Source organism: Felis catus, chromosome F2 (assembly GCF_018350175.1).
Source record: "Felis catus isolate Fca126 chromosome F2, F.catus_Fca126_mat1.0, whole genome shotgun sequence".
NCBI classification, from domain to species: domain Eukaryota; kingdom Metazoa; phylum Chordata; class Mammalia; order Carnivora; family Felidae; genus Felis; species Felis catus.
In genome coordinates this window covers 54,291,794-54,311,545 of record NC_058385.1, presented here as the reverse complement: position 1 = coordinate 54,311,545, position 19,752 = coordinate 54,291,794, and the positions used below count along the sequence as shown (strand labels likewise).

Below are 19,752 nucleotides of genomic sequence, written 5' to 3'. Positions count from 1 at the left end.
ATGTAAATTATAAATTGTAGAAAAGTCTTGACTCTTGGGCTGTTTGAAACTATCAGACTTCTAACTTGGACATTAGAAATTATTTTTCACTGTATTAATTAGGATTCCTTTAATGGTGTGGCCTTGTTCTTCACCAGTGCTTAGTTCTTACTATTGTTGAAAACTAAGGGAGCTTGTTTCCATGACTCTCTGCCCTTTTTCTAAGTTTTTATTAACTTACATAACTTACGGGCCTTAAATTACAGTTGACCCTTCAACAATAGGTTTAAATTGTGTAGTTTAAACTGTAGAGTTCAGGTCCACGTATACATGGATATTTTTTGATACAGGACATTACTGTAAATGTATTTTCTCTTCCTTATGAGTTCTTGAATAACCCTTTCTTTATTCTAGCTTACTTTATTTTTAAAAATACAGTATATAAAATATATACAAAGTATATGTTAACTGACTGTTTTTGTTATCAGTAAATCTTCCAATCAACAGTAGGCTATTAGTAGTTAAGTTTTTGGGGAGTCAAAAGTTATATGCAGATTTTTGGCTGCATGGGGGATCTGTGTGGTTTTTTTTTTTTTTAATGTTTGTTTTTGAGAGAGTGAGAGAAACTTTGAGGGGAAGAGAGAGAGGGAGACAAAGGATCGAAGCAGGTTGGGTGCTGACAGCAGAGAGCCTGATGTGGGCTCAAACTGAACCATGAGATCATGACCTGAACCAAAGGCAGACGCTTAACCAGTTGAGCCACCCAGCATCTCTCATGTCATTTCTTAAGGTTTCATTCTTTTCACCCCCTTAAGTATTATTTATATAATTATTATTCTTTTCCTTTTTATTTTTCAATGAATATAACAGCAGTGCTTTTCTAAACTGTGTTGAGTGGAACATTTGATAAACAATGTTTTGTAGTTAAATTGAAAATATGGGCATATAATAGCCCTATTTCACATTAAACATGTTGAAGATTCTAAAAATGTTGAGTAAAAAAAAAAAAAAAAGACAATTAGAGCAAGCATTTCCCAGCTCATTTAACCATGGAGTTCACTTGAAATCCACATGTTATTTTCTGTTGCACACATGTTGGGAAAAGCCACCCTGTAAACCATGTAGTATCTAAGTCTGGGTGTTTGGAGTCCGGTAGGACTCTTTCCCTTACACGTACCTGTGCAGGAAGCATAGGAGTTTTTAGTTCATTCGTAAATTTACAAGTCTTTTCTTAAATATGTGTGAAATGAAGGTGAACGTAGGTGAAGATTTAGAGGAAAACAAGGACATATATTTAAAACAGATTGTATCATTATGTATAACACGTGACATTGGGTTACAATTTTTGACTACTTATTGTGAAGCTTGTTAAAGTAGTACAGCTCACTCTAATAGAGTAACAGTGTAAGTAAAGGTAAGGGCACACACAAAACCAAACCTGTTTTCAAGAATAAATTCAGTTATTTTACCAGTAATTTTCATGATACAGTTAATTTTATATCTTTTCTTTATATCTCATATCTTAAATTTTATATCTTAAAATCAAGTATTGGGGCACCTGGGTGGCTCAGTTGGTTAACTGTCCTACTCTTGATTTCAGCTCAGGTCATGATATCACAGTTCATGAGTTTGAGCCCTGCATTGGTCTCTGTGCTGTCAGCGGGGAGCCTGCTTGAGATTCTTTCTCCCTCTCTCTCTCTGCCCCTCCCCCATGAGTATGCATGCGTGCTTTCTCTCTAAGTAAATAAACATTTTTTAAAACATTAAGTATTGGGGTACCTGGGTGGCTCAGTTGGTTAAGCGTCTGACTTTGGCTCAGGTCATGATCTCGTGGTTTGTGAGTTTGAGCCCCGTGTCGTGCTCTGTGCTGACAGCTCAGAGCCTGGAGCCTGCTTCAGATTCTGTGTCTCCCCCTCTCTCTGCCCCTCCCATGCTCATGCTGTGTCTCTCAGTAATAAATAAATATTTTAAAAAATTAAAAAAAATTAAGTATCATTATTTATGCTTGATTCATTAGGCATATAGGTCTGAATCATTTCTACCATAAACATTTCATTTTAAGGAAACCCCCTTAAGTAGCTAGAATGAGCAGAAAAATAGTCCACACCATACCTTTACTTTATCCTTCGTTTGTGGCTCTTTTGAGCAGATGCCTATCATGTACCTGCTGGGGAAGTAGAAAGGCTGTAGTAAAGGAAAAGGTAGATCATTCAGAAGCTGATATTTAGGTAAGTCACTTTAAAGTCTAGAGCACTGGTATCCAATGGAAATTTCTGCAAAATGGACATGTTTTATGTGTGTGCCATTTAATACAGTAGCAGCTACCCATGTGTGGCTGTAGAACATTTGAAATGTGACTAATGTGACTGAGGAATTGAATTTTAAATTTTATTTAATTTTCGTTAAATAGCCACTATGGCCAGTAGCTACCACATTGGAAAGCACAATCTAGAGCAAATTTCATCAGAGCTGGTATTTTAAAGTAGGGGTGAATTTATAGAAAATTAGGTTATAAACTTTTTTAGCCCTATGAAAAAACTCTTGATAGCATGCCTTTTAATAGTACACTTAAAATACTTAATTTTAGGGGCACCTGGGTTGCTCGGTTAAACGTCCAGCTTCGGCTCAGGTCATGATCTTCCTGTCCCTGAATTCAAGCCCCACCTGCATTGGGCTCTGTGCTGACATCTTAGAGCCTGGAGCCTGCTTGGGATTCTGTCTCCTTTGCCCTCTGCCCCTCCCGTGCTCATGCTCTCTTTCTCTCTCAAAAATAAATAAATGTTAAAAAAAATACTTAATTTTAATTAAAATTAATATACAAATATTTTCAGGATATTTTATAATATAGTGTTTTATTTATAATTTTTTGTTCTAAAATACTTTCTTTTTTTACAGACAATAAAAAATATGAAATCATTAAGTGTGATACTCTCCGTGGAAAGTCAGTGCCGCATTATGCCGCTATTGAGCCTGATGGGAAAGGTCTGATGATTGTCTCCTACAAGTCCTTCACATTTGTACATGTTGGTCAAGATCTTGAAGAAAATAAGAATGACAACTTGTCTGAGAAAATCAAAGGTAATTTTAGTGTTCATAGAGCTCATGTGTGTTTATGTACGTTTATGTCTGGTTTGTCTTACTGGTTAGGTTATGGGTTCTACCAGGACTAGATAGAGGCTTAATTTTCCTTTGTATTTCTCAGAATTGTCTTTTGTAAAATGTGCTACCTAAATAGTGTGAATTGTTTTAATCAGTAATTTCGTAATTACCAAAAATGTTTTTAAAAAATTATGCCTTTATGAGATGTTTAGTAAATACTTATTAAATGAATAAATAATGTCTGTTTGTTATTGGTGTTTGTGAAGCTAGCATATTAGTATTGAATATATTAATCTTTTAAAATAAGCTAAACTGTGTTGATTATAGGTATATACTAGTGTACGTCTTCTGAATTTTTAGTGCTAAGCTTTAAAAAAAAAGTTCTTGAGGGCCTAATTGTTAAGTTTTTCCAATGTTAAATGAATAAACGGATGAAGTTAATGTTTTAGAATGAGGACAGTAACAAAGTCTTTAAAATTTATATTTACATAGGAAGAATACTCTTACATTCAAGAGAATATCCCCCTGTAACCATTACTATTCATAATCCTGATATTTACAACCAGAGAATAGTATATTTTACTTGAGATTTTCGCAATATTTTCAATTATACATATTAATCTTTGAATGTCCCTTTTTTGTTAATTATATAAAATAAAAATTAGTTTCACTATATTTATTTAGAACTTTCTAAAGAAAAAAATTCTTTGAAAAGTATTTGAAAACAGGGATGCCTGGGTGGCTCAGTTGGTTGGGCATCTGACTTTGGCTCAGGTCATGATCTCAGGGCGCGTGAGTTCGAGCCCCATGTCAGGCTCTGTGCTGACAGCTCAGAGCCTGGAGCCTGCTTCAGATACTGTGTCTCCCTCTCTTTCTGCCCTCCCCCACTCATGCCTGTCTCTCTCTCAAAAATAAATAAACAAACAAACAAAAAAAGAAGAAAAGTATTTGAAAACATTAATGTAATAAATATTTTAAAAATATTTTCCACAGGTTCATAAATGATATGCACCTTTGAATAAGAGAGTTATGCTTTGATGGCCTTTTATTTAGCCTTTTAACAACTTGGTTTCCCATGTGATGTGTTTTAATGTTAGATTATCTCTAAGATCCCTCTCTGAATAAGTTCTACTACTCTGTCTCAATTATACTGTTAAACTTTTCCACAGCTTAGCCAAAAAGCTATTCATATCTCTAGACCATATGCCCCTTAGAACTCTTGGTGAGCAATTGCAAAGGAAATGAAAGAATGCCCTAATCTCTGGAAACATTCTGCCTAGTACCTGAAACTGTGTGGTTCCAAGACAGATTGTAGCATAGGAGGGATACAACATCTGTTTAAATCATAACTATCAGGTGTTGTTTTTCTTGTTGACATCTCACGTTATATTTTGATTTCCTTCTGAATACATTAACGTCTTTCCTTCCCTTTTAGTGTGAACCTCAAATCCCCTGTATTTTTCTGTGTACCTTGTAATAAACACACTTTACCTATAAAGGAGAAATGTAATTTTTAAAAAATTATGGATAGTTTGTCATTTATAGCATGCTTTCTTTTAAGTAATCATCTGAGAATATATATGGGTTTCATTTTCTATAAACCTCAAGAAGACTGATATTGTCTGTTGCCAATTTGGTGTTGTCATAATGATATAAGTAAGAGCATTTTCTTAGAAAGACTTAAAACAATTTCTAAAACATAGGCACTTAGCAACCAACAATTGAAAAAATTATTTAGTTGTTTGTATAACTTTTAGTGGAGAGAAGCTTAAAAAATTCTGGCTTTCCATTTAGTCTACTTCCATGGACTTTAAGTTTTAGTAGAAGCTCATGTGATTTTGCAGACTCCTCCCCTTTCCATATCTGGCAGAAGTTACCCATTGAATCATTGTTACATATAAACTGCCTTGTTAACTTTTGTGGTAGACAGAAAATTGAGTAAAACAGGTAACTTGCCTTAAGGAGGTTATAGTTATCAATCTTTTAAGCTGTAGTTCAAACTTTCTCAGTGAATTTATACTAAAAGTACTTCTAAAGAGATAACAGAGAAGATCTAAGAGCCTGCTTAAAGGAATATGATGCAAGTTAGAAATTAATCCAAAGTAACAATTTTATCCTGAAAATTTATGCATTTTTATGCTTATTCCTATAGTATCATGCTTGTTAAATTTTATTTAACATCAAATAGAAGTGACCCTTTAAGAAGATACATCATACTTACTATTATATCTTTGAGCATAGCTAGTACTTACAAAGTTTTTACACAAAACAACACAAAAATAAAAAGAATGATACCCCCCTCAGAAAAGAATAATAACCCACATTTACTGAGAGTTTATACTATATGTAATAACAAGATTGATATTGAATATTTTATATGCATTAACTCATTTATTAAATATTTTATATGCATTAACTCATTTAAATTTTAACAGTTCTGTGAGATAATGTCATATTTTGTTATTTTATTTTACAGATTAGGAAAAAGAGGGTAGTAGATAAAGTTGCATACCAAGATTAATAAGTGGCTGAGCCAAGATTCAAGACCTAGGACTAGGCAACTCTGGAGTACTAGTTACTAACCACTATGTTATATTCCTTTCTGATGAGTGTGTGGACAGATTAATGTTTATGGATATCATTAAGCAAATAATTATTTACTTCTTAGCAAATATTTATTCTTTTTGCATTTAAGCCCTATTTTCTTATTTCATCCTATGGGTATTTCAACCTGTAGCATGATGAGTTTAAAGCTTTTTCTAAGAGAAGCCAAGGAGATCAAGAAGGAGGTGAAGGGAGGATACTTTTATTGGGAACTTGGACAAAATACACTGGCAACCATTGAATTTCCTGTGAAATTGCTTTCATGCACAAAGTTGCAGAGTAGAATTTATAAATATATATTTTATTTTTATGTGGGTATGTATCTCACCAAATAATAGTTGTCTTCTGTATCACAGAGTTACATTGTTAGGGCAAATCAAAGCAATGGTGAAAGTTTCAGACAGTGGTTTATGACATATTTGTTACTCCTTTGAAGTAGGAATCTGCTGTGTTTGTAAAGGGAAGAGAAAGGAGGAAGAAAAGGGGAAACTGGGAGGCAGGGAGAGAATGAATGGGGATAAAGGATTGCTGTCATTAGTATTTTATGAGTGCTTATGTCTTGGAGCATTAGGTAAGCCTGGAAGAGGAAATGTCAAGTGCAGTTGTTATAACTCTGAAAATTCCCCCAAAAGATCTGTGTGTTTATAATTACTTTGTTTATAATTTATATATATATATAATAGTTTATAATTATAATTGTTTGTTTGTAATATAATTTGTTTATAATTTGTTTGTTTATAATTTGTTTATAATTGTTTTATAATTTGTTTATAATTTATAATTTTGTAATTTATAATTTGTTTATAATTGTTTATAATTACTTTGTTTTGTAAGAAGATCACTAGAAATTATGCTAAGATTCCTTTAGATAGGTGTTCTTTTGTGTGCTCCAGTGTCTCATTTTGTGTGTTCTGGTCTCCACTTTTTTATTACATAATGTATTTTTCTTTTCCCCATAGAACCTCTGTATTACTGGCAACAGACTGAGGATGATTTGACAGTAACAATACAACTTCCAGAAGGCAGTTCTAAGGAGGACATTCAAGTACAGTTTTTGCCTGATCACATCAACATTGTGCTGAAGGGTCAGAGGTTTTTGGAAGGAAATCTCTATTCATCTATTGATCAAGACAGCAGTACATGGATGATTAAAGATAATAGGTATACAGATAGAGTTGTATTTATATTTAAAACATTTTTTTTCTTTTTTTTTATCCCTTCTACAGTGGTTACACCAAAGTTGACTACTACTACAATAGGTCTGTCTGTATTGCTGATTCTTTCTTAAGACAGATTAAAAATGGAATTACTGTATCAAAATACATGATTATCATTAAGATGAAAAATGCTGGTAAAGTTATAGTTTGTATTCTATGGTAGAGTTTTTATTATCAGCTCTGGAAAAATAATGACGGTAGTAACAGTAATAATAGATAAAAATGGTTATTTGTTTTAATTAATACTCTAAAATTTTTTAAGAGAAAAATCTCTTTTTATTGACTTCAGTTTGCCAACTAGATAATACATTCCCATTCTTTAAATTTTAATATACATAAAAGGGTACACAGTGTGAAGGCTCCCTCCAGCCCAGACCCTTCAGCCATCCTTCCCCTCATGCCCATAACCACTGTTCATAGTTTTCCTTCTACAGGTATTTTATGCATATTCAAGCAGATATATGTCTGTTTTTTGAACAAAAAAGGTTTTAAAACATAACTATACATAGTTTTACAGCTTGCTTTTGTTGACTTTCAATAGCAAATCTTGAAGAACTTTCTATAATGTATATATAATGATTTATTTTATTCTCCTTTATGGCTATTTATGATATTTTACTTTGTCACCCACAATCTTTTTTAAAAAATGGTCCTTTATTGTTCGATATTTTGACTGCAGTCCTTTGCTACAGTGAATAACTTTCATATGTATATAAAAGAATTTCATGTGTGCAGGAATATATATATGGAGGACTCCTACAAGTGGAGTCAATATTTCTTTGAAAATTATAGAGAATATTTTTTTAATGTAAGTTAGCTGTGTACATTTTTTTGTAATTGTGTGTTCAGGACATGAGAAATAGATGATATGGTCAGCTTATCCAAACAGAACTTTTCAGTACAGCAAAACTGAGAATTTCTTCTCTTCTAAAAAAACCATTAAGAAAACAGAACCAGGCCATGGACTGGGAAAAAAAAATTATTTTCATTATGCATATAAAACAAAGGAATTGCATTCTCCATATATAAGAAACCTTGTTAGAAATTTATAATTAAAAGATAACCCAATTTTAAATATGGTCGAATGATTTGAATTGACGTATCATGATAGATGATATTTGAATAGCTAGTTAAGCATATGAAAAAATAGAGGGAAAGGCACATTAAAGCTAGATGAGACACCAGTGCATGGCTAAAACTAGACAGCTTATGGTATCAAATGTTGACAAGAATGTGGATCACCAGCCTCTTGTACATTGCTGGTGGGAGGGAAAAATGATAGTCACTTTGGCAAACTGTTTAGCAGTTTCTTAGGCTAAGCATATATATACCCACTTAGTAACCCAGAAATTCTACTAGATATTAGTACTCAGTAGTACACAATAGAATGCTACTCTGCGATACAAGAGAATGGTGTGATAAACACAACAGTGTGAATGAATCTCAGAAACATGCAGAGTGAAAGAAGCCAGGGACAAAAAATGTGCATACAGTGTGAGTCCAAACATATGGAGTTGGCAAACTGGTGATACAAATCAAGACAGTGGTTACCTCTAGGGTGTAGGGGGACTGACTAGAAAAGGGACACAAGGGAACTTTCTGGATGATTGAATAGCTTCCTTGGGTTATAAGGGTATATGCATTTGTGAAATTCCATGAATTCTATACTTCAAATCTGAATTTAGTGTGTAAAAACCTCAGTGAAAGGAATATGCAGAAAAATAGGTAAAGATTAAGTTTCTTATAAAACTATAACCCTTTGCTCCTACTTTTTTGCCCCTTTGTAAATCTTTCATTATAGATTGTTAGTAATTATTACATTCTGTGATGGGTTAATGGATGGTTTTGGGCACTTAATTTAAGAAATGGTCAGATTTGGGGGCGCCTGGGTGGCTCAGTCAGTTAAGCGTCCGACTTTGGCTCAGGTCATGATCTCACGGTTCGTGAGTTCAAGCCCCACGTCAGGCTCTGTGCTGATGGCTCAGAGCCTGGAGCCTGTTTCAGATTCTGTGTCTCCCTGTCTCTCTGACCCTCCCCTGTTCATGCTCTGTCTCTCTCTGCCTCAAAAATAAATAAACGTTTAAAAAAATAAATAAAAAAAAATAAAGAAATGGTCAGATTTGGTCAGAAGTGGGTTAAAATTAGTTATTTTTACTTTAAATATAATTTTCAATTTGTAATATAGGACCCATATGAGTCTTTGATTTGAGTCTAAATATTGGAAGTCTGAGAAATAGGTATCTAGTTCAAAAAATTTGAAGCTATATGCTTTTATATCCTGAATTCATTTTATTGATGGGGAAATTTGGCGACTTTTCTTTTTTAATGTGGTAAGATAAATAGATTCATGAGTAAATGATGTTGTTTATAATTTTTTGAGAATTATTGAACTAAGAATCCAATATTCAGTGAATTCAACAAAAAAAGAATAATGAGGGGCGCCTGGGTGGCGCAGTCGGTTGAGCGTCCGACTTCAGCCAGGTCACGATCTCGCGGTCCATGAGTTCGAGCCCCGCGTCAGGCTCTGGGCTGATGGCTCAGAGCCTGGAGCCTGTTTCCGATTCTGTGTCTCCCTCTCTCTCTGCCCCTCCCCTGTTCATGCTCTGTCTCTCTCTGTCCTAAAAATAAAGAAACGTTGAAAAAAAAAAAAAAAGAATAATGATTTCCATGAATCTGATGCTTTGTCTTTCTCTCTGTTTGGATGGATTTTTTTTTTTAACTGTTCTAATAATTCTTGCTAACCAGTTTTAATCATGGTATATTTAAATAATCACTGCAGTCCTTCCACATTTTTAATAATCACTCCTGCAAATGTTTACAAAAATATTTTTATTGTAATTCTCAGGAAAGTATTACTGTTTCAGAGGGAGAGTGAAAGATCTGAGCTAGATTAAAGTCTAATCTCATGGGCTTGATAGTTTTCGACAATCTCACCTTCAAGGTGATAAAAGTGGTTTCTAGAGTCCTGACCAATACTCAGTTATACCAATTGAATAAATACCTGATTTTGTTAACAGTGTATCCATTTACCTGGATAATGAAGATGTGGAAAAGGACACCCAGATGAGAAGTACCCTGGAATCTAATGTGTCCACTAATCACCGTCTGACTATAGCTAGGTTACCACAGTAAAACACATGGTTTTTGGTTCATTCTTCATGAACTTTGGCATACTAACACACTGAGTTCGTAACAGACTCTGATAAAATTACTCTTTATTTCAAAACATTTTGTTTTTATTTTGAGAGAAGGGGAGAATCCCGCACAGGCTCCACGCTCAGTGCAGAGCCTGATATGGGGCTTAATCCCATGACCTGAGCTGAATTTGAGTCAGACGCTCAACTGAACTACCCAGACATCCCTATTTTTATTTTTTATTGAAGTATAATTAACATATGCTGTTATATCGGTTCCAGGTGTTCAGTATAATAATTCAACAACTTTATACTTTACTCAGTGCTCATCATGATAAGTGTACCCTTAATTCCCTTTACACTTTTTAATATACTTTAAAAGCTTAGTTATGTGAACGGTTCTTTAAGAAACATTTTATATTCTACTTAAACATATTTTATGTGCATGAGAGAGATTGAGGGTAGCATTTATAAATTGGCAAAGCAGCTATAACATACTGTTAAAGTAGGTCATCAAACAGTAACTTAGCAAAGGTTTAGAATAGCTGGACCTCACACAAATAGTTTCAGCATTTAATACATGAGCATAAACCTGTGTTGTTTTCCCATTAAATTTGAGGTACTTGATTACTATTTTACATTACAAAGGATAATTACAGTGATGTGTAGGTGGGGTCATTGGTTTAAAAACATGATTTTCTGTGCTTGATTATTCATATTTTTCATTTTCAAATGGTTAATGTTCCTTCTCACTTTGGGAGGATTTGTTAACTAGTCTGTAGGTTATTAATGTATGGGGTTATATGTTCTTTTTGTCTGGATGGTAGGACATGATCCTAATTTTAAAATGTAGAAATGCAGTTGTGCTTACAAGATTGCATTGATTAGGCGTGCAAACTTAACGATGGTTCAGAAATTCTCTATAACTGACATTGTGTGAACTGTTTTTAACTTCTTTAGGTAGCAGCTGACTAAAACAGTATTTATACATTCTGGTCATGGTAAAATTTCTTTAATATTTACATGTATTTATTCAGAGAGGCAGAATAGTGCAGTAGTGAAGAGCATTGACTTGAAGCCACACTGCTTTACTAACTCATGACCTTGGCAAGTTACTTAACCTCTAAGTGCTTTTCTTACTTTGTAAAATGAAGATGAAAATAGTACTTACTTTATTTGGTTGTGGTGAGCAATCAGTGAGTTAAAACATGTAAAGTGCTTAAGACAGCACCTGGCATATGGGAAGCATTAGATAAGTATGAGTTGCTGTCGCAATTATTATCTTCATCATCATCATCATCATCCTTTTCAAGATTAGCTCTCTTTTAGAGAATAGATTATGATGGTAATTTTTAATGCTAATGATAGGAACTCATTACATAGAAAAGATGTTTTGCGTCGTCTCAAAATAAGTAGTTTCAGAAAAAGTTAAAAGTGCTGTAATTAATTCATGAGGTGAAGATAATAACAGCCTTGAAAAATAACTGATAAGTTTGCATGTTCTATTTGATAATTATGATTATAGTTATTATTGTGTCCTTGCAATTATTTCCTTGCAGTTGTGTTCCAGGGCATGGGTTAGTATGGCACACATGTACCAAAGGTGGCACATGGGAAGGGTTGCTTTCCTATGGGACAGCTACCACCACCCCACTTTTCTCTGTGTTCTAGCAACGGCTGCGCCTAAAGCAGCTTATTACTTGAATTTCTCTTCCTATTCAAGAGGCACGTGGGGCAACTCCCTGTGCTCCTATGTCCATGGTCTGCCCTGGCTCAGCTCTCATTCTCTTTCCTGCCACATGAAACCTTAATCTCAGTATTCCGTGATAGGCCCCTTTTAGTGTATTTGGAATTTGTTCAGTGTCTTAAATGTACAGAATTAGGTTTTCATTTGATACAGACCACATTAACAACTTTTTTCTTATGTTACCAAATTTAATTATTTTATAATTTCTACTTTCTTTTCAATTCATTAAAATCTGTATTTTAAGAATTGATATTTGTGCTGATCTAACCTGCCTGATGTTTACATTAATATATATTATGGCTAGTTTAGGAAAATGAAGCTAATTATTGGCTTCATGCATAAAGAAGTACCTTTAGTTATAGTCAGTTAATTTCACATGCCCGCCCCAACCACCATCCTCGTTACCACCACCATTCCCTAGTAAAAATATCTCAGAATCTTGGTGCCTGCATTTCTGTCTCTTAAGTTCAGTAATACACTGCATACCTGGACTACAACCGTATTTTCTAGGTGGTCTTACTCTTGCCAATCACTGTTCTCATCAAGTCATGTGGCATACCATTTCCAGTGGTACTTTCTTGATTGTTTAGTAAGTATAAATTATTACCCTTGGATTATAGATTTTCCATCATATGCAATACCAAAATGAACACAAGTTTTGGTATCTTCTGGACACCAGAGTGGGTAGATTCAATGGAAGATTCTTCTGGTTGGTGTTGGTTATATAATTTGTATAGTTGGTTAATGTAACATTAAGCATGTTACAAGTAACTTCTTTTAATTTCTAGCTTGGAGATTTTCTTGATTAAAAAGAATGAAGGACTAACATGGCCAGAGCTAGTGGTTGGTGATAAACAAGGAGAGTTTATAAGAGACTCAGCCCAGTGTGCTGCTATAGCTGAACGTTTGATGCATTTGACCTCTGAAGAACTGGTAAGCAATTGTAATAGTAGGGTGACTTTCCAAAGGCCCGGAAGTATGTTATGTGAGGGTTGTGCAATGTTTTTCAAACATTATTTTACATTTACTAATGTTAGAGACACAGATGAGGCACAGACTGGTGTTTGAATGTAGGTTAAAATTCTAATATTCATTCCTTACACTATGTGAATACATATCTGTGTGTCTGGGATTGCTGTATAAGGTGGATGTGCATGTGTATATTTATATATATGTATACACACACATAGATACATATATATTCTCCTTTAGAAGAATCAGACCGATATTGGCAGGGACAAAATTAGGATTTTACTGTATACCTATGCCAATAATCTTCTTGTCATCGTAAAATTTTCTAGGTTATCTTAGGATATCACGGGGGTATATATATATACACTACAGTTAATTATGATTGACAAAATAATTCATTGTAATGATTACAGTGATAATACACTACTCATTCAACTGTGACATTTTGTTGAAAATGTTCCAATCTGATAACTTTTAAGATAATGTTAACAATTTGAATAAAGCAGGGGTGCCTGGGTGGCTCAATTGGTTAAGTGTCCAACTTCAGCTCAGGTCATGATCTCATGGTTCGTGGGTTAAAGCCCCGTGTGGGCTTTGTGCTGACAGCTCAGAGCCTGGAGCCTGCTTCAGATTCTGTGTCTTCCTCTCTCCTCCTCTCCCCTGCTTGTGCTCTTTCTCTGTCTCAAAAATAAACATTAAAAAAATTTTTTTTAATTGAATAAAACATTATACCAGAATTTCAGTTATATGTTTATTCACCAAAAATTATATCAGCACATGTACAATGTCTGACTTATTGCCATTTGGAGTTAGAGTGATGAGGAAAAAACTGTTAGGAGGTAGTTTATACTATAGGGTTAATTATATCCTAAAGTGGAAAGGAAATTAGAATATTGAAAGTAAATGTCTCTGTCAAAAGAAAACATGGCCAAAATGGAGAAACCAAGTTTCATGTCTGCCAGCAATAGTTAAAAATTTCAGGGGACACCTGGGTGGCTCAGTCAGTTGAGTGCTCTACTTCGGCTCAGGTCATGATCTTACGGTTCTTGAGTTCAAGCCCCACATCAGGCTCACTGCTGTCACCACAGAGCCTGCTTCAGATCCTCGCCGCCCCCCCCCCCCCCCCCCCCAGCCATTTACACTCTCTCAAAAGTAAAAAATGTTGAAAAAAAAAATTCAGGATCACTGGAAAGCATTTGTAAGACTGTGAAACTTTGATCTCCTAGCCCTGGTGTTAAAACAAGCCCATGCAGACTGCATTGCCCTATGTTCATTCATTCAGCAAGTATTTTTTGTGATAGGGCTCTGGGATATAATCATATAGTTACAGTAGTGGGGTTTGTTATGATATTGTAGATTATTGCTGCTAACTGCCTTTTAAACTTGATTTCAAGTGAATATTGGTATATATGAGTAAGTTATTTATGTCTGAACACCAGTGTATTTGGGAAAAACATAGAATCTTGTTATCTGCAGCTGAAGGCTGTCTTGCATGTTTCAAATCTTTATACTTTTTGTTATCTTTCTGCATTGGTTAGAACCTTTAATCCATTGTAAAATAGAAATGGTGAATAGTGAAAGCAGACATTCTTGCCTTATTTGTAAGCTTGGAAAAATGAATATTTCACTGTTAAGTATGGATTATTTTTGTCATGTTGAGGAAATTTTCTTCTGTTATACTGAGTTTTTAATCATGAAACGCCGTATAGAATTTTGTCAAATACACTTCATTTGTGGTGTAAACCTTACTTGGTCATGATGTATAATCCCTTTTAGGTATTACCAGTTTGGGTTTGCTAATATGTTATTGAGGAGTTTTGCATCTATATTTGTGAGGAATATTGGTCTGTAGTCTTTGTTTTTTCTTTTTACTGTCGTTATTCAGTTTTGGTATCTGGGTAATGCTGATGTCAAATGAAAAGGGAAGTGTTTCCTGCTTGTTCTATTTCTGGAAGAGATTGTGTAGAGTTGGCATTATTTCTTTAAATATAGAATTTTCCAGTGAAACTGTCTGGACTGGAGTTTTCTTTTTTGGAAGTTTTTAACCATGAATTTAATTTCTTTATTAAATACAGGATTATACTGAGCATCTATTTCCTTTGGCTTTTTTTCAGTTTTCAGTTTCATTTGTTATTACATTGATTATTTTCTCCTTTTTGCTTACTTTGGATTTATTTTGCTCTATTTTTAAAAGTGAAAGTTTAGATGACTGATTTTTTTTAACCTACTTTTCTGTTGAAAGCATTTAATGCTATATACTTTATTCCAAACACTACTTGACCTACCTCCTCCAAAATTTCAGCCTGTCTTCTTAATCCCATTAAGGATGATTTGATTTGGTGCTGTATTTCAGTATTTTATGTGGCTGATATTTATTCCTTGTTTGTTCTTTCTACTAGGGCAGAACTTTTCATGAATCTCAACTGAAAGTCTAGGATGTTTACCAGGGCTTCTCTGGTGTGGGCTCTGATCTCTAATTTTTGTCTCCCAAGCACTTTATTAATATCAGCACTCAGCTTTTGAGCCCCTTGCCTTCTTCTTTCCACTTGTCTTTTCCAGCACAGCTTGAAAATCAGTAAATGCCTAAAGACAAGGAGCAGAATCTTGGGTTCTCTTCTCTGCTGTTCCCCTTTCTCTGTAAACTTGTCCTGTTAAATTCTGGCTGCCTTGATAGTACTGAACTTTTTTTTTTTTTTAACATGTTATTTATTTTTGAGAGACAGCAGGGGAGGGGGAGAGAGAGACAGAGACAGAATCTGAAGCAGGCTCCAGGCTCTGAGCTGTCAGCACAGAGCCTAAAACAGGGCTTGAACCCAAAAACCGTGCAATCATGACCTGAGCTGAAGTCGGATACTTAACTGAACCACCCAGGCGCCCTGATAGTCCTGAACTTTTCATTTTTGTCCTCTTGTCTTTAACATATAGTTAATGGAAAAGGGAAAGGAGGGAGGAGTGCAGAGGGTGCCTTCTCTATGCTACTGGACATATATATTTTGAATCGCTGAAAAAATGGCCCCAGCTAATTGCTGATATTGCCTTCCCAGCCAATCATAGCAACCAGACTTGTTTCCATTGATATTTAGGCTGACTAAACTAGGTGGCTCCAAATCCCAGGTGGACATGGACAAGGTTCATCTTCTATCACTTCTATAACTCCAGAGATTTAGTTTCAGAGATTTTCTCAGGTCATTTCATCAAGTTTTCAATAACATGACTGCATTTTGGCAAACGAGGTGTGTGGACATTTGGTCAGTTGTAGAATTATGGTTCTGTTACATACATGTGTATACATAATTCATAATGCATGTATATGTGCAACTTATCACTTCAGCATTGTGATCCTTGTACTCTGTGAGGGATATAAGGCCAGAGAGTACTTCTTGCATTTAAGCAATGGAACATACTAAAAGTACCTTACGTTTATCTCTACTTTTGGCTTATTATTAGCTACACCTTTGTTTTTGTATTAGTGTGTATGTGTGTATTTAGTGGTTGTTCTAGAGTTTACACTGTACATCTTTAACTCATCACCATCTTTCTTCAAAAATTATTACATCATTTCACTGTAACTAAAGAGCTTCACAATATATTTCCATTTCTTCATCCTTTCTGTTATTCTCATCAGACATTTTATTTTTACATGTTATAAACTCAATAACGTTATTATTTCAACTTTAATCAGTCAGTTCTTTTTTAAAGAGATTAAAATATGGGGGGGGGGTCTTACATTGGCCCACATATTACACATTTCCTCTGTTCTACATTTCTTTCTGTTGATTCATATTTCCATCTGTTGTCATTTTTTTCCTGGCTGAATAGTGTCCTTTAGCATTTCTTGTAGTGTAGGTTTAGTGAGTGAATTTTCTCAGCTTTTGTTTGCTGTAAAAATACTTAGGTTGTCTTCCTTTTTTAATGTTTTTGGTAAGTATATAAGTCAATGTCGATAGGATTTTTCCCCCTTTCAGAACTTCTGTTATACTCCATTGTTTTCTGGCTTGCATAGTTTCTGATGAGAAGTTGGCTGTCATTTGTATCTTTGTTCCTCTGTTCATAATGTGTTTTTTCCTCTTCTCACTACTTTTAAGATATTCTCTTTATTACTAGTTTGCAGCAATTTCATTATAATGTGATTTGCAGTGGGTTTTTTAGATGTTTCTTTGACCTTCTTCAATTTATAGAGTTACAGTTTTCATCATTTAATGACCATTTCTTCAATTTTGTTTTTCCATTCTTCGTGCCCTCTTCTAGTTACCCATGTGTTACACCATTTGATATTTGTTCCACAGGTCATTGCAGTTGTGTTTTTATTTTTTGTCCTCTCTGTGTTTCATTTTAGATAGACTCTTGCTGTGTTTCAAGCTCACAGGTCTTCTGCCGTGTCTAATTAGCTGTCAATCCCATCTTTTTTTGCTTTCCACTTCAGATATTCTCATATTTACAGTTCAGTTTGGTTCTTTTTTTATATCTTCCATACCTCTCTCAACATATATGTATTTTTCTGTACATCCTTGATTTTGTAATAACTGTTTTAATGTCTTTGTGGTGATTTCATCATTCTGTCATTTCTGGGTTTTGTTGATTAGGATTTATCAGTCATGGGTCTGAAATTTAGTTTTTAATTACTGTTGTAATCTTGATATTTTAAGTATGAAGAAACCCATTCTCTTATTGTTGATGGTTTGTTTATTTTGTTTTCTGGCCTAAGAATCCAAATCCAGATAAAGAGAAACCTCCTTGTAATGCTCAAGAGTTAGAAGAATGTGATATTTTCTTTGAAGAGAGCTCCAGTTTATGCAGATTCGATGGCATTACATTAAAAACTACTCATGTGGTAAGTTTTTGATCATCATATTTCTAAAAATTTATGAATAAGTACAAGTTATAGGAGATAATAATTAACTGGCCACATATATAATTTGCAAACCTGGCTTGATTGCAAAGCTGAACAGCAAAGTAAATGACAAGAAAACCCTTGAACTTTTTGTTTGATCTTTACGAATTGGTGTGCAAGATACAGGATTTTTAGTCTGTTTTTGTTTTTGGTTTGTTTTTTTACTGTTGACTGTTTTATAATATTTGGTGTTTGGGGTTGGGTGGCTATCATCTAAAACTCATTACTTCATGAAGTGGCAGTTTATATCACTATCCCTAATGAAACACTGTTGCCTTATTTTGGTACTGTTGCACATTTGATATCTTGTGGTAAGCTTTTTTCTGTTTAGGTTTTTATATGTGGTTACAACTAATTTATAATAACCTCATGTTTTCATTTGAAATTATGACATATTTCTTTATGTTCTCACCTGGTTTAACAGCTAGGTAATACTATACAATGTTATTGTTGGTGTTCATGTGTGTATACATATGTAGTGGTTGTCCTAGAGATTATAGTATGTATCTTCAGTAAATTTTTTCCAATTGCATTATTTATATGCTATTTTTTTTAGGTTTTTATTTTTATTATTTTTTTTTTATATATGAAATTTATTGACAAATTGGTTTCCATACAACACCCAGTGCTCATCCCAAAAGGTGCCCTCCTCAATACCCATCACCCACCCTCTCCTCCCTCCCACCCCCATCAACCCTCAGTTTGTTCTCAGTTTTTAACAGTCTCTTATGTTTTGGCTCTCTCCCACTCTAACCTCTCTTTTTTTTTTTTTTTCCTTCCCCTCCCCCATGGGTTTCTGTTAAGTTTCTCAGGATCCACATAAGAGTGAAACCATATGGTATCTGTCTTTCTCTGTATGGCTTATTTCACTTAGCATCACACTCTCCAGTTCCATCCACGTTGCTACAAAGGGCCATATTTCATTCTTTCTCATTGCCACGTAATATTCCATTGTGTATATAAACCACAATTTCTTTATCCATTCATCAGTTGATGGACATTTAGGCTCTTTCCATAATTTGGCTATTGTTGAGAGTGCTGCTATGAACATTGGGGTACAAGTGGCCCTGTGCATCAGTACTCCTGTATCCCTTGGATAAATTCCTAGCAGTGCTATTCCTGGGTCATAGGGTAGGTCTATTTTTAATTTTCTGAGGAACCTCCACACTGCTTTCCAGAGCGGCTGCACCAATTTGCATTCCCACCAACAGTGCAAGAGGGGTCCCGTTTCTCCACATCCTCTCCAGCATCTATAGTCTCCTGATTTGTTCATTTTGGCCACTCTGACTGGCGTGAGGTGATACCTGAGTGTGGTTTTGATTTGTATTTCCCTGATAAGGAGCGATGCTGAACATCTTTTCATGTGCCTGTTGGCCATCCGGATGTCTTCTTTAGAGAAGTGTCTATTCATGTTTTCTGCCCATTTCTTCACTGGGTTATTTGTTTTTCGGGTGTGGAGTTTGGTGAGCTCTTTATAGATTTTGGATACTAGCCCTTTGTCCGATATGTCATTTGCGAATATCTTTTCCCATTCCGTTGGTTGCCTTTTAGTTTTGTTGGTTGTTTCCTTTGCTGTGCAGAAGCTTTTTATCTTCATAAGGTCCCAGTAATTCACTTTTGCTTTTAATTCCCTTGCCTTTGGGGATGTGTCGAGTAAGAGATTGCTACGGCTGAGGTCAGAGAGGTCTTTTCCTGCTTTCTCCTCTAAGGTTTTGATGGTTTCCTGTCTCACATTTAGGTCCTTTATCCATTTTGAGTTTATTTTTGTGAATGGTGTGAGAAAGTGGTCTAGTTTCAACCTTCTGCATGTTGCTGTCCAGTTCTCCCAGCACCATTTGTTAAAGAGGCTGTCTTTTTTCCATTGGATGTTCTTTCCTGCTTTGTCAAAGATGAGTTGGCCATACGTTTGTGGCTCTAGTTCTGGGGTTTCTATTCTGTTTCATTGGTCTATGTGTCTGTTTTTGTGCCATATATGCTATTTTTTAAGAATCCCTTCTTACGTAAAGCCATTTCTGTATTCAGGGGTTTTATCTAATAGAGTTACAGAAGTCAAATTAATGAGTCCTGGACTAAGACTCTGACAAGTCGATTTCCACTGTATATTCTCAT

At 34.8% G+C, this 19,752-nt stretch overlaps 1 protein-coding gene across 1 annotated transcript in view; it reads left to right on the top strand.

Moving 5' to 3' along the window:
• The window catches only part of NUDCD1 (NudC domain containing 1), a 77,809-nt gene that overhangs the window by 32,681 nt on the left and 25,376 nt on the right, over window positions 1-19,752 (top strand). Inside the window, exons 5-8 of the mRNA XM_011291445.4 lie at window positions 2,875-3,057; window positions 6,642-6,843; window positions 12,569-12,713; window positions 17,458-17,583. Of these exons, the coding sequence (XP_011289747.2) occupies window positions 2,875-3,057; window positions 6,642-6,843; window positions 12,569-12,713; window positions 17,458-17,583 (656 nt within the window). The remainder of the gene's footprint in view (window positions 1-2,874; window positions 3,058-6,641; window positions 6,844-12,568; window positions 12,714-17,457; window positions 17,584-19,752) is intronic.